The following is a 15393-nucleotide window of genomic DNA, read 5'->3' as shown; positions in this document are numbered from 1 at the left end:
TGACAATTCTCGTTTTTCAGTGCGTATGCCAAGCATCGGGCTGGTTTAGTTGAGTTCAATCAGTTATAAACTTCAATTCAAACAGTTCACATCAGTAAGACTAAGAATCTGTAAGTTTCTAGCCTTTGTCTGTTTGATTCTTTTTGCCAATTTTTGTTTAAAATTATTGTAGCCCTTTGAGTCGAACCAACATCACCTCATCATTCGACCGGATGCGTTCGAATACATCTAATCAAAAGTGAGCGTAGTATAAATTCGTTTTCTTTCACCTCTCGGTTTGATGTCTTTAGCGTACAAGTAGAAGACTACTAATTATATTTGTCTGATCCATCTTCAGGGACGGCTTATGACCTTGGCAGAAGCATAAATGGCTTTCAGTGACAAAAGAACGCGGAGAGGGCTTCGAGGCATGGACTTGTTAAAACTTGCTTTGGTTGTAATCACTTTTTCGGGTGTTTATTTATTTATGATGGTACATGACATAGAAAATCCTCACATTATGGCTGATATGTCCTTACCAAGAAACTTTGAAGCTGAATTGCAGTGGAACGACTCGTACTTTGAAGGAATGGGCAAAACACAAGAAACTTCCGATCATTTGGAAAACGACGATACGTTCCAAGATCTGTTCAATTTTGATTCAGATTATGCAGAGGAAATTAAACCTACATCTAAACCCACATTCCAGCTTAAATCCAACTTTAGAAAACGACGTAGTGTATCTAAGTCTGTGGGCGGCGGTTCCAAGACGAAGATTCAGTTACACGGACGAGGAAATTCAGATTCTCGAAACGTATCTGTGTTTCAGCTTGATTCCCAACGACAATCGTTGCCGATTGACTCACAACGTTCCTCCTCCAATCTTCGGAAATCATCGGATTCTGAACGACAGCCCGACACGATGAAATCTATCAACGATCACCCGCCGACAAGTTTGCGGAAGGAATTAGAACGTCCTAAACAACACTCACCAAATCTTCAGATGGAACCGGAAGAGACAGAACAACAGTCAGAAACAATAAACTTGTCCAATGATGAAACCACTAAGTTGGAACCATTACACTTTTCACAAGATGAAGAAACACCTAAGAAGGGACAAATTCAAGAACCATATTTACCGGAATCTCAGACTAACTTTCACCAACAAAAGATAGAGAAAATCCCTTCCTTGAGTCAGACAAAGAACTCCCCGACTGATAGGGATTTAACTATTCATGAAATCGATCTTGATGAATCGCAAGAAAACTCTAACTATCGTTCTCTTGCGGAGAATCAGAGTTTAGACTTTAAGGATAAGTCAGGTCGAAAGACTAAATACGATGGTAACTCTAAAGGATCTATGTCAGAACTGGAACCGCTAAGTATTCATGATCAAAATAACATCACATTGAATGAGTCTCGGCAAGCAAGACCCAACCACGAACAGGACTCGAGCAAAGTGGCTTTGAATCAACAAAGTAAAATTACCCATAATAAACAGCATTCCGATCCACTTCCGAAGACATCTTCGGAGAAAGCAAGATCCGACTCCGAACAGGACTCAAGCAAAGTGGTTTCAAATCAGCAAGGTAAACCGCCGCCGAAAATTACCGATAATAAACAGCATTCCGATCCACTTCCGAAGACGTCTTCGGAGAAATCAAGATCCGACTCCGAACAGGACTCAAGCAAAGTGGCTTCAAATCACCAAGGTAAAACGACTCCACAAATTACCGATAATGAGCAGGACTTCGATCCACGCCCGAAGACATCTTCGGAAAAACGAAAAAGTCTTCTTATCTTTGGCGACGATCGTTCCGGGACGACATTTATAACTAAAATGTTTGCAGCAGATCCGCAAATGTTCACAGTGTATGAACCATTGTGGGTTACAAAGAAATGGTTCTCCCAGCTTCAAACAAGAGATCTTAAGAAAACTCAATCTACAAGAGACGTAGTGAATGCCTTGCTATCTTGTCAATTCACCCGTTCAATGGCAGGGAAAAAATTTCTTGCTTCCACTGCAAGCTCTTGGGTTGGTAACGGGGTCTTCGAGAAAAACGTGTTTAGAACATACCCCTTTGCAAAAAAAACAACATCAGGACGAGCCACTTGGCCTAATCTTTACCAGAATCCAAAATTCGCAGAAGAGGTTTGTCTTAACAAATTTAACCACAGTGTTGTCAAGGTGGGACAGGTTCGAGTTCCTCTCGAAAGCATCTCAGTTTTTATCCCGAATGTGTTTGTTGCGAATCCAGACACGGACATCCGAATTATTCAAATCGTGCGCGATCCTAGAGGAAGCATAAACTCGCGAATAAAAGCTGGTTGGATTTCTGATTTCACCTACACGGGATTTCCTGCACTAGTGGGTAGGATGTGCGCGAAAATTGAAGCGAACATAAGGTTTGGTAGACAGTTAGAGAATGCGGCGATGAAAGAACGGTATATGGAGATCAACTACGAGGAAATTACTAGTATGCCTATAACAACAGCTAAGAAAATATACAAATTTGCTGGCTTCGAAATGCCTGATAGTTTAATTGACTGGATTGTGCAAAGCACGAATCCAGATGAAAGGCAATTGCAACAAGCTTTGAATAACCCATTTTCTCACGTGAGAGATGCTAGAAAGAATTACCTCAAGTGGCGCAGTGAATCTCCGATAAAGCGTGTTCGAGTCATAGAACAGCGATGTACGGCTCTGTTAGACTTACTTGGACTTGATGCAGTTGCCGATGAAATGGAAACGTTATGTTCATAGCTGTAGGCACTGGGGCGAAGAAAATTAAACCAATCACCATCCCAGGCCCTCTCCTTCACTCTCTCTTCCTTGCGTCTCAGGGGCGCGCGCGGAAACTGATTGCTGGAAACCAGTCTTCGAATTTCCATCAAGGTCGGAAGGCATATCGAGATTGAATGTAAAAGCTTTTATCGCCCGGTGGTCAAATGGTTAGTGCCCTTAAATCGGGATCGAGTAGTTTGGGTTAGAGCTGCGGACGGGATCACTGTGTTGTGTCCTTGCACAAAACGCTTTACTCTCACAGTGTCTTTAAGGGTAAAGAAAAGTCTGTATACAAGCCAAGTGGCGCCCATCAGGCCGGCGCTTATCCATGATTTCTGTAGCATGAAGCGACTAAAAGGAGTATTCGACCCTACCCCCCCCCCCCCGAATGGGATGCTAGTCCATTGCGGGGTTGCCCCGAACATTAAATTCGCCTGTGCTCGCAGTGGCGAGAGGCATTGTGAGAGTAAAGTGTCTCCTCGACAAAGCTAAAGTGGGAGACAACCTGAGCAGAAGCAGGAACCAATCTTCACATTCAGGCGAAACCTCAGTGCCATAAACATTTAGTTCTCAGTGATCACTTTTGTTGTGATTCAAATGAACTTGCATATATTTAACCCGGTGAAACACACAAGCAGAAAAGGGCATTAGATATACACAGGAGTGGTTCCTGTACGTCTCTTCATGCAGTTTCGGAGAGGATGCAAAACTATTATAGTAATTTATTAAGTCATCTTCTATAATTAACTGAAATATGAAATAGTGTAAGTGAAACTCTATTAAACAGAAAACGAGAACAATTTAGAATCAGATTGTAAAAATGGTATTTACGCAAAACGAGTAAAGGTATTCATATATTTGTTTATAACCAGATATGAATTCAAACTTAACCTTTACTTTATCTTTTATCTACTGAATTCGGACTGTCAACCTATGGTGATCCTTTTTATCTATTGGCTGACGTAGCGCATTCAAATTTATCTATATATGTCAAGAGACTATTCATTTATACATTTTTATCTTAAAGGAACTCAATCACGGTGTTGAAAGTTATTTTGGCCAGGTACAAAATTACTTTTAAATTGAAGGAAACCTTAAAATACTAGTTCACTAAGATACAAAAACACCAAAGAGATAAATAATAATAAACCATAAAGAAACAACGATGGATGGAGAAGATTAACACGGATTACAAACGACGAACTTGAAAAATTTAGGCTTAGGCTCACAAGATGCAAAAACCGTGACTTACCTCCTTTAACACACCGAATTGTCGATAAAATGTGACAATAGAATTAAAAAAAAAGAATAAAAATAAAGGACTATTTTTATAAATCGCAGTCTACAGCTGCACTGAAGAGTTTATGCCTTTAATACAGCGGGGTTAGTGTTAGCCGACTATATGTATTTTAGTAAAATGCCAATAAAACAGAGCATCGTTATTGCATGCAGCCTAACGTAAAGCAGAGTTTCCTCTGTCGTGTATATTTTAAACGAACTTACGCGTGAAAAATGAAACAAAGCAAATGTGTGGACTGCCTGTGTCTGCGGACGAATTTTTCCGCAGATCAGGAGTTCTGCGTCTGTTCTATTTTGTTTCACGCCCATTTTTTTCTAAACGGGGACGCCGGGGTAAGGAGGCAATAGCGCTTTGCCTCCCCCTCCGTTTTACGCCTGCTACACAGGATAATTTTTTTCCAGAGCGCTACGTTTGTTGACCAGGGCCTTTCAAATCTTACGGCTAACTTCACTGGGCTCCGGAGAACACATCAAGGCCTGGAAGTGCAACAGAAGGCACTTTCGACAGTATGGATGGGAGACAAAGCTCTGGAACTCCTAGTTCAGTTCCAGAACTCCCGCTTGCCCTCGCATTCTACTTAAAATTTATATAATAATTCAAATTATTCTCGCATTTTGATTGGTTCTTGCTTATGATCTATTGGAGGACAGACTCATAGATGACGTAATTAACAAACATTAATTTTAGTTTCTTTATTTACAAATAAAACAAGTAGATTCCATGTTACCATTCCCCTGATCAGAAATAGATCACAAATGACGTCAAAATGTGGTAAGAAGAAAAAGTGGCACACGAGGCAATAGCTGAGTTTGTCACTTCAATAATTTGCAGGTTAAGGATTTTTGAGAAATAACTTTTTTTTATTGAAAACTGTTCCAGGTTACAAAGACGGTTACAAATTAACTTCAGATTTCTGTACAAACACTCAAAAGTGAAACTTTTTCCGAGAGGGAATGGTAATTCCTCGCCGAGGGTCTGGAATAGAGTAATCCCGTAACTCTCCTGCATTTTTTTCAAAATGGCGGACGGAAGCTAAGTTTTTTCGATTGTATGAAATGTGAAACTGATCGACAAGGAAATGGCGGAAAAGTTCTATTCTGTAGTGTTATGTGTTCTAGCTGCTGTTCTTATTCGTTGGTGTGTGTCGATTAGTTCATATTCAGGTAATTTTCTAAGAAAAATGATCGAATTTTCACGTATGGTATTTTTAGTGCAGAGTGCACTATTGGGATGGTTATGGGGGTTGCCTGCCGCTAAGGAACTAAGGCGCTATGGCGCTATGGCGCTATGGCACTATGGCCCTATGGCGCTAAGGTGTAAACTTTAATGTTTGTTTAATTAATTAATTTCAATTAATTCATGATTAGTCTAGAGGCAAGGAAGTAGTGGGAGTAGGGTGGGAAAGGTACATGTGTACTCTACGTAAAACACATTCCATCGCCGTCGCTTAACTTTGAATATCGCAAAGCTATATATTTCTTTCAGGTAACCCCTTGCTCTCCTTGTGGTACCATTCTCCTTAGAACAAAACTAATTTGCCCTAAACGCATGCGTAGATTAGTTAGGGTTCGTGGCTTCTATATTAGGTGAAGGATACATTGCATATGGAATCACACACAAATGTTGAGTGGTTTTCCTTATGGTAGAGCTCAACATGTAAGACGCATGCGTTCTAGCATTGTTAGTGTTATACACTATCTTTACACGCAGTATTTTATATATCGTGTCATGTGACCAAGGACGGCAGTTATTTTTCAGGTAGCGCCAATTGTCCCTTTTTATTGCAAAAGTGAAACGTTACTGTGGCTGCGTAGCTTTTAGAATTACAAACGGGTCGGTTCAACAAATATCATCTGCTGTTTTCAATCTACAATAGTGTGCTTGTCAGAGTTCAAATATATTGCTTCTCCTTAGCGACTTGTTTATTTCTTGCCTTAATTGTGTCTGTAAGAGAGACCAAAAAGTTCTCAAGTTAGTGGCTTTAATACTCCGCAAATTGTAAATTTGTAACAAAAGAAACCAGGAAAATGCTCAAATATTGCTGCAGACGCTGTGGCACCTAATGAAAGTTCAAATTAATTTAATCAGTCTTTGAGGAGACTCATTCATATCGGCCAAGTAGCGCTGTTTATCTTCAATACTTTTCGTTGAAAAGCTTCTCAGCCATCAATATCGTTGTGTGTTAATTTTGAATTGTTTTATTGTTAACAACAAAGGTGGCAACAGAAAAAGAAAGTGGTATTTCGTGACTATCTGATAATTAAATTAGTTCTTGTTCATCGGTAAAAATTTGCATTTTTAGTAAAACATCGTCTCTGTTCCGTTTCTTCATCACTACATCAGATATTTAACTTTCTTTCATTTATCTCCAAAAAACAAGGACATCTTCCATATGTTTTGGAGAAAACAGGGGTTTCATATTACATGGCTTTGCGAGGAAAACACAAGTATCAAGTTACAAAGTTGGCGTGAAGAGCTAAATTGTCACGTTTGCTGCTTCAGCGTATTGTTGAATTTAAAATGAACGAAAATCAACTTAAAGCACCAGTAGTAATTAATTTGTGCATAATGTTTGGACCTTGAATGAAAATACAACCTTGAAACATACACACTGCAAAGGGGAAAAGCTGTAGCAGACTACCAAGGTAGACACAAACCGGAAGTGAACCGAGCAGGGGTGAGTACTTATGGGACTACTGTATCAGAGCTATCAACTGCGCTCTGCACTATCTGAGATTGTCTCACTAGTTTTATTATCAGCTGAGGCTTGAAGTGAACGCCAGATTTTGTTGGATCGGATGGTTGTTATTATTATTATTAGTATTATTATTATCATTATTATTATTATTAGTATTAGTATTAAAGATTCGCACAGCTATTGATGATATTGAAGCTGGTTTCGTCATTGGCTCCAGGCAACAACAAGTTGCCTAGGGAGGCCAAGAAACACCCCTTGTTTGCTTTTTCTCTTCTTTCTACATCTCCAGCATTATTATTATTATTATTATTATTATTATTTTTATTTATTTATTTTTTTTTTACAGGAAAAGGGAAACCACCGATGTTTGGAGATTATGAAGCGCAGAGGCACTGGATGGAGATAACTTACAATCTGCCGGTTGATGAGTGGTAAGCTCATCAAAAGCGATCAGATCTAATATTCTCATTTCCCTTTTAGGACAAATCCAAGTATAAAGGTTAAAGAAAGATTGAAGATTAACAGTATCTGGATTTCAAACTCCTAGAGACACCCCGATATACTAGGGAACCTTTTCAGAAGAACCCAACATTGTGTGGTTTCAGAAAATATCCATACTCCCACCACGGAGGGAATTGGAAATTCCAGAGGGAAGAGGGGTCTTAGGTGGAATTCCCTTCGTTGTTGGGGGTATTGATATTTTCTGGAACTACACATTGTCAATCCGTTTTCGGTTTGTAGCAGGTGATGACAGTTTCTTCACATACGAGTGCAACAGGCAACCCCAATAGATCGTTTTCACGTGACGTCATCAAATTCCAAAATCCAAAACTAAAGAGCCACAAAAATTTTTATCCTCATAAGGCATAAGGGGATCTAAACTTAAATCTGTTTACAACTTTTAAGCTCAATAGTGTAGTTGGTTTAGAAACCAGTGCCATTTGAAGTTCAGAGTTATGTCGGTGCGTGACATACCACTCTGATCGCGTTTGTGGAGAAATATACACTTATCTAATGATTTTTAGCCTTTTTAGGAGTTAAAGTGTTAGGAAAAGTGCTTGTGTAAATGTTTGTTGGTTCAGTTCAGATAATCAGTCACCTAGATAGCCAAAGTAAGTTCCAGAATGTTTGATGATGATGTTTGCACTATTTTCCGGCCGCCATGGCGGCTCCATACTGGGCTCTGTAAATTTGCGCAAAACATTTCGACGAATATCTGAAGTTTGGAAAAACGCAGAGACCCAAAAATTGGAGAAGTTTCTCCTTTACCTGTCTCCTATAATATCAAAATTTCTTGACTTTATCCACTGAATAGTTTTCGATTTATTTTTTCATTGCGTGACAGTGAAAACCGTCTATAAGAAGTTGTCAGTCATGAACGTTTTAACTGTTCGTTGATCCTCAGGTACACTAATACAACTAACAATGACTTGATGTATTGGGGCTTGGATTATCCACCTCTGACTGCTTATCACAGTTGGATTTGTGGATTTATGTGAGTAATTTGACTTAAAAACATGAATAGTTCAAACTTCAGTGCATGATCAGTGAATAATTTAATTCTACACTTTGCCTTCAGTCTGTTTATACAGTGGATCCCTGTTAATCTGGTCACCAATGGGTCACAAAAATCTTCTTGGATCCCTTTTTCATTTTTATCTCCCGAAACCTAACTGCTATTTAATATTTCTAACTGGATGACTTTTTGATCAGGCGTACAAGTACAGATGTTAGACCTTTCATTTCAAACTTTCAACTTTTGTTGTTTATCTCACAGAGCCAACAAGATAAATCCAAACTGGGTTGCACTTAAAAAATCCAGGGGACATGAAAGCCTGGAACATAAGTTGTTCATGAGATACACAGGTAATATCATGACATATATGTTTCAGATAGATTTAACAATACTATAATATGAAATATTACTTTACCCAGTAATATCATTTGTCAGTTGAGACAAACAAAAATGGCTGAGTGGACTTTTATATTTTCTATTTTTTAGTGTAACTAAATAATAATTTGTAGTTTTCCTTCTTCATTTTTCAAAGTCCTTATAGCCGATGTATTGGTGTACATTCCTGCAGTCTTTGTCTTTTGTTTTGTCTGCTTGGGAAGGAAACCTGCTGTGAATAAGGTGAGAGTTCTTTCTCTTGGTCTAAAAGAAAACTTGAGTCATCAGTCATTTTCTTTTAAAAATAACATAGTTACCCCTTTCATGTAAATTTTAATATTTATTAGTAAGTGTGAGATGAGTGGGAATCTAAATTTAATTTGATATGGTATAAATTTGTTAAATTCTACTTACTCTGATAGAATCGTGTACTAAAGGCATCCACGGTCGAGTGTCGATCGATACCCTTGATCGATCCCTCACACGATCCCTCTGATGTGCCATTTATTTGATATCATAAATTTCTCGATTGAAGGGGTGCAAAGACAGAGGCCCTAAGTACAGTTCACGACTGTTAATGTAATGTGAAACTCTCCTTGTTTCACAAGGGAATATAAGTATCCCAGCACCTCTTAAATTATTAATTTTGTTGATACATTTCTCAGGTCCTGGTTACAGCTGCTATATTATTTTACCCTGGTCTTATTCTCATCGACCATGGTCACTTTCAGTATCCTTTGCCCATTATTCACTGATAACCATGTTGCCTTTGACAATGGCAGATCAATAAAACATGATTGTTTTATTTTCCTAGCGAAAGAAAAACTAGTAAAAAGAAACCTCTGTAAACGTGGGTGACTTTGGGTGCATTCCTTTGGGGTGATTTGAATCAGGATCAGCGATATTGATCCAAGATCGCTCAGATCATAGTACACCAAAGCAACTAGTGAATCCATTCTAGTCATGGATTCATTGGTTCCTTTGATGCACAATGATCTGAGTGATTTCAGATCACTGATCCTGCTCCAGATCATCCCAAAGGAATGCATGCTTTGTTTACATTCACCTCCTTAATTCTCAAATTCAGATACAATGTGATAAGCCTTGGTTTAGCACTGTGGGGAGTGATTGGACTAGCTTGCGATCATGATCTTCTGGGGTCAATTGCATTCACACTGGCTTTAAATTACAAGCAGATGGAGCTTTACCATGCTCTACCTTTCTTTTTCTATTTGTTAGGAAAATCATGGAAAGAAAATTCCTGGTAAAGTTGTAAATTAAAATGTAGATGCTAAGTCCTTTGTTAGTATCAGGGAGAGTTGAGGGCCCATTAACCGATCTTTTTGAGCCGTTGCTAGGGAAAATTTATTCTCATAGAACCTTGTCATTTTTAGTTACTTCAGAGTTATTTCATGTGTTTTAACTTTTCCATGATCAGCAACACTAGTGATGATGTCATCAGGCCACGCCCATGGTCATGTGACTAATACTGAAAAAATGCAAAGGCTCCCAGGCAAATTACTTTATCGGAATTTTTTTCATTGATTTTATATTTTAATTTAAATACTCATTACGCTATGCATAGATTTTGTTTCATTTCTAAAAGGTCAGATTTTGAGATAATTTCAAAGTATTTAAAAAAAGTTTGTAATTTTCTGAAAAAAGCATGATTTGAAAAAGGAATGCATAGCTATGTTTCCAATGTTGGCTTTAATTGAAATCCGTCCAAAATGGCTGGATTTAAGGAAAAACTGCGTTTCCTTTAGCATTTAAAGAAATCAGAAGTGTGCCCGATATATATTGGAAGTTACCCTATCAGCGCGTGTGCAAATTTACACAACCAGTGCACTTCGGTAAGATCAAACAAAGCCACACGGAGTTAGTTTTTCTCTTTCTATTGCTCTTGTTTTTGTCTTTCTCTTATTTTGTCTTTGCTTGTACTTTTTTTACTTTGCATTTTGTGAAACACAAAGTAAACCATTTAAAATGTGAGTGAATTTGGAAGTGATTGAGTTATTTTTATTTTCTGCGCTCAGGCTGACGTAAGTAACTGGAAGTGAAATTTCACCTCCTTAGCAATGCGCGCGAGTGCACGCATAAATCGGTTAATGGGCCCTTAAATTGTCAACACTATATGATTATTAATAATAAGAAATTATTACTATTTGGGATGGGATGAGACTAAATATGATGGTTTCCCCATTGTCAGCTTGCCTAGATGAAGTTAGCACCACCCTTTCAATCCCAGGAGTGATCAAACTCTTTCCGATAGCAATACATGATCAGTCAAACAGGTTACAAGAAAAAAGAAAATCATCATCTTGTAATATTGTCTTGATCTACCAACTAATTCGTAGAATTGACATTGAAAGTACTGTTGGCTGACAGTAAAAAGAATTAATCAATATTTTGAACTGAAAGGGTTTTAAAAGAGCTTAAATTGTGGCTAAAAGGGTCAAAACACATTCAGATGAGCCTTACATCTTGCCTTTAACATTGTGCAAAGAGGGAGACATGCTGAATTTTCACTCCGTATTCCCACAACAACATTTTAATTACTACTGGTAAATAAATAAAATATATTGAAAACTTTATACCTTGCAGCAGCAGCAGCAGATGAATTTGTTTCAATAATTATTGATCTTTTATTACTGTCTATCACAGGATTTCAAGAATTTTCAACATTGCTAAACTAGGGATTGTTGTTGTGGTAACATTCATATTGTGGTATGTATGACAATGTTTCTAGTCAGAATATTCTAACTTCTCACTTACAATGTCAGCTCACATCCAATTTCTTTTTCAAGTTGGTTGCCATTCTTGACTGGATTACCAATGATTTTACAAGTTCTACACAGACTCTTTCCATTTGCTAGAGGTATTTTTGAGGTATGTAACTGTCAACTGAAAATTGTCTCTACTAGTCTATAATTGTACATGACCTGACAGTGTTTAAATTGAGTTCATTTATTTAATTCCATAAATTTTACAAGGTTTTAGATTTGCCAGCACAACTAAATCTGTCACAAAGCAAAAGAGAAGAAAGAAAACACTTTGTTTAAGAGCTCCCTGAATGTTAAACAAAAAGTGATGTCAGATGGTATTTAACATGTCTAAAGATGTAAATAAATGTGCTTTCATTCCATAGGACAAGGTGGCAAATATATGGTGCTCACTTTCTGTTCTAATTAAAGTTAAAAGAGTTCTTTCTCAAACACAGATTATAAAACTCAGGTAAACCTGTAAATTAAAGCAAACATTTTAAAACTGTTTGTAACATGTATTTTCATTTTAAATGATTTACTTTGAAAAAAGTAACTCAGGCTGAATGGCTGGGGGTCAACTTGAAAATCACTTGAACATCCATGTAGCAGGCTCAGTCCAGGTAAACTCCAACATGGATGAATTTGAATAGAATCGACATTCAGATAGTTTTTGGCCATGTTGTGATCATTTCCAGATTCCCATGAGCTTCATGTCTTAATTTCTGTTAATGTTTTGAGGATTGGTGGTGCCTAAGTGACACAAGAGAGGCACTGTGAGAGCAAAGTGTTTTGCCAATCAGAACATAACACTGGCACCCCAGGCGGGCCTTATTGGAACACTGGATTCTAAGTTGAATGCACTAACCATCAGACCACTGCAGCTCCTTCTTAATCTTTATAGTGGCCTGTTGTGATCTTCTTGAACTTATTTGGAGTTTGTATCGCCTGCACCGCAGACACTACCTAGTACCACAACACAGGCTAGAGTTTGCAGACTATAAATCAAAATTAATGACTTGAAATACTAAATTCACAGTTAACGCTTACTATTTTTCTCTTTTCTCGTAGCACGTGGTCAACACTCACTGCTTGTTTGCCTTCTTCCTTGAATTTGTTAAAGAATCCAACAATAGATCGTTTTGTTTTGGCTCTGGTAAGGTTTTGGTTCATAGAAGAAGCATTATTACTTAGCCTATTCTAGACTGACTGAAAATAAGTTGGTAAACTGGATAATTTTAATTAATAGATCTTGGAATGACTAGTAAGAAAATTTACATGATCCAGTTCTTGTCACGAGTGAAAATACTCATTAACTGCAGTTGAGTTGACTTTTGCTAGTCAGTCACAACATTAGTCACAACATTAGTTTGGGTCTCCAAAAGAACAGATTCAAGGAGTTTCAATCTGTTAGAAAGAAACTGAATTGATCATATTGATTTTATAAATATAATAATTTATACGAATATATTCTGAATAATAATTATTGTATTCAGGGTACCATTTTACAACCTTAAATTAACTCTGACTAATTAATCGAGTGAACATTTTTTTGCACGTTGTAACTAGTGTTTGTTGTATGTTTAAACTTATTACATGTAGGTGAATTCATCACTGGGTTTTTTCATCTTTTCGTATCAAGTCCATGAGAAATCAATCCTGCTGGCGGCACTGTAAGTATTATGATCTTACAATGTCAATTGAGTTCCCCTTCAATTTAAATGAACACCTGACATAACTCATTAACTTTCTTGAAGTCAGTAGTCAGAGTCACAGCCTGTGTGCAGGAGTGGAGTTAAAGCGGGGTGTATAGATTGGGTACCCCTTTTGGAGAAGTGGAAAATAACACAAATTGAAAAAGATTGAGAATATTACAGCAGAAATAAAGGCAAACACTCTGGACAGGCACCTCATTGTAATTTTTACTTGGTGGCATTACTGTTTCTGGGGTAACAGTTTTCAATTGGGATCCAATTCTCAAATTGCAGCATCTTTGGGCCATGCCCCATTGATTCTGGCACCCCAAGGTACCAGCCAACCCCTTAATTGAGAAATCCGTGATCAGATCGGCTTCTGGTACAGTATGTGCAATTAATTCCCAGCACTTCTATTTCCTCCCGAACAAGGCATGCACTCATAGTTTCTCATGGAGTTTTCTACTATACTGCTTAAATTAAATGATCATGAATATGATTTTACTCTGTTTAGTCCTGTGTGCCTGTTGCTACACTACAAACCCTTTGAGTGTGTCTGGTTCTTAGTCATCTCCACTTTCAGGTTTGTTAATCACTTATTCATCATTTTCCTTACAAGTTCAATAAAGTTTTAATCAAACAGGTGGCATGACAAGTTAGAATAATCCATTATAAGGAATCATGAATTCTCCTTTGGGGTTGACTGACTGAAAAGGATAATGCGTTAGCCTGTTCCCTATACTTTTTTTGCTGTGCTTGTGATGCAGTATTGTCAAAGAATATCTGTGTAAGAGGCTAATCAAAATTATAACTTTATAGGTTTTCCCAAGAAGAGACTTACTAATAGACTTAATTGCTGTACCCAAATTTCCAATCAGCCAACCAGAAGCCATCTCCACTGTCTTGATGGCCTGTGATATAAAGTCCCTGAATTGATATAACTATAATGATAACATGGTCACTTGGCCCAATTTAGTTATTGTAAATATCTGATAGTACTTTCTTGGTATGCTGCAATACAATAATCTGGAACTAAATAAAATTTGTTTGCAGCATGTGGCCATTACTACTGAAGGATGGTCTGTCTCTACCCTACATTTCCTGTATGCTGTTGTTCTATGCCGTTGCTTATCACGTGTTTGATCTGGGGAGAACCAAGCCACTAAAACAAGCTTTGGTAAATATGTCACACACAGTTTTGTTGTTCACCTAAACTAAGGAAACAGTTTGCATCCACCTTGTCAAAGCCTAGCAAAGGTGCCAAATTGGAAAAAAAGGTCAACATGAAGCTTCTTCATACAACATTGACATTGACGGAAATTATTTCTTATTCATTCCCCTTTATTGAAATATTTAGAACCTGCCCTTTTAGTTATTACAGTAGGTTGCCAAACTTAAGAAAAAAAAGACAAAACAACAAAAATTGCACTGTATAGTTGACTTCCTTGTTTTCAATCTTTTTCAGTTTATTCTGTCAGTGATGGGAGTACTGGGTCTACATGCTGGATCAGCTATTGTTAAGCCTCCCAGTCAGTACCCAGACCTCTGGCCGGTGCTCATCTCAGTCTACTCCTGTGTCCATTTCTTAGCTTTTTTCTGTTATTTTAATTACATGCAGTTTACTTTACCATATGCTGTAATGTCTGTTGCAAGAAAAGAAAAGAAATCTTAAGTGGTTTTAAATTTAATATAATCATACGCAGAATGTGCGTGCTGTGCTCCACTTGTAATTTAACCATTTTTGCTTTGTTTTCGACTGATCGTGTTCTTCCTGATAACAATTTTCAATAAAGCTTTGACTATTGACATTTTCTACTTAACTGATATATCAGGTTTGGTGAATATCACTGATTAGAAAATTAATACCCTTTAGAGTGTAAGTTATTTTATAACAAGTTAATAATCCAAAAACAGAGAGAGCTGAAATGAAGTTCAACTTTAATGATTAAACAAATTAAATCTAGTATTCACAACTTTATCAGAGGGTGTAAAGGTGGCAGGGGTTCAGCAACAGAGTCCAGATCATGATTCATGGTAAAGAAATATTTATTTCACATTTCATTGTATTATTTGTTTTGAGTGACTTTAATTGGTGTTGCAAAGATCAAGGCCAATGTCCTTGTTTGTGGGGGGCTGGGACATAGTGGAGTATGGGACTGCATGTCAGGGGAAATACAGTGGAACCACTACAGCAGCTGTAAACACCCAGGAGAAACCCTGAACAAGGTGGCAACTTGGAGCTATGACAAGTCTGCAGAGGTCTTGTCACCGAGACTCTGTTTTT

At 37.6% G+C, this 15393-nt stretch overlaps 2 protein-coding genes across 3 annotated transcripts in view; both read left to right on the top strand.

The window, feature by feature from the left end:
• Positions 1 to 3147, top strand: part of LOC145468786 (uncharacterized) — a 33456-nt gene extending 30309 nt beyond the window's left edge. The window contains exon 2 of one of the 2 annotated variants that reach the window (XM_081452483.1): positions 809 to 3147. In XM_081452483.1, coding sequence (XP_081308609.1) covers positions 809 to 2743 — 1935 coding nt within the window. In that variant the 3' untranslated portion in view covers positions 2744 to 3147. Of the gene's footprint in view, positions 1 to 337 lie in introns of both variants that reach the window. The other variant, XM_081452482.1, reaches the window with a different exon arrangement.
• A 1890-nt stretch (positions 3148 to 5037) lies between these two features.
• Positions 5038 to 14929, top strand: LOC145468796 (dolichyl pyrophosphate Man9GlcNAc2 alpha-1,3-glucosyltransferase-like). The gene is made up of 15 exons (XM_081452498.1): positions 5038 to 5227; positions 7109 to 7193; positions 8168 to 8257; positions 8540 to 8628; positions 8811 to 8896; positions 9319 to 9383; positions 9741 to 9917; positions 11318 to 11380; positions 11461 to 11542; positions 11802 to 11887; positions 12487 to 12571; positions 13018 to 13088; positions 13624 to 13692; positions 14163 to 14286; positions 14575 to 14929. The coding sequence occupies exons 1-15, from the start codon at positions 5143 to 5145 to the stop codon at positions 14779 to 14781; spliced, it is 1464 nt and encodes a 487-aa protein (XP_081308624.1). The 5' UTR covers positions 5038 to 5142; the 3' UTR covers positions 14782 to 14929.
• Positions 14930 to 15393: the final 464 nt, after the last annotated feature.

The sequence above is a fragment of the Orbicella franksi genome, chromosome 14 (assembly GCF_964199315.1).
Source record: "Orbicella franksi chromosome 14, jaOrbFran1.1, whole genome shotgun sequence".
Taxonomy (NCBI): domain Eukaryota; kingdom Metazoa; phylum Cnidaria; class Anthozoa; order Scleractinia; family Merulinidae; genus Orbicella; species Orbicella franksi.
The sequence above is the reverse complement of the archived record's forward strand: the minus strand, read 5'-3'. Positions and strand labels throughout refer to the sequence as shown.

What these genes read in the sequence shown, in the direction of transcription:
- LOC145468796 (XM_081452498.1), top strand. Translation starts at nt 5,143, where the DNA reads ATGGCGGAAAAGTTCTATTCTGTAGTGTTATGTGTTCTAGCTGCTGTT. An exon ending in GGAAACCTGCTGTGAATAAG is followed by an intron (nt 8,897 to 9,318) that starts GTGAGAGTTCTT and finishes TACATTTCTCAG; the next exon opens with GTCCTGGTTACAGCTGCTAT. An exon ending in ATCGTTTTGTTTTGGCTCTG is followed by an intron (nt 12,572 to 13,017) that starts GTAAGGTTTTGG and finishes TATTACATGTAG; the next exon opens with GTGAATTCATCACTGGGTTT.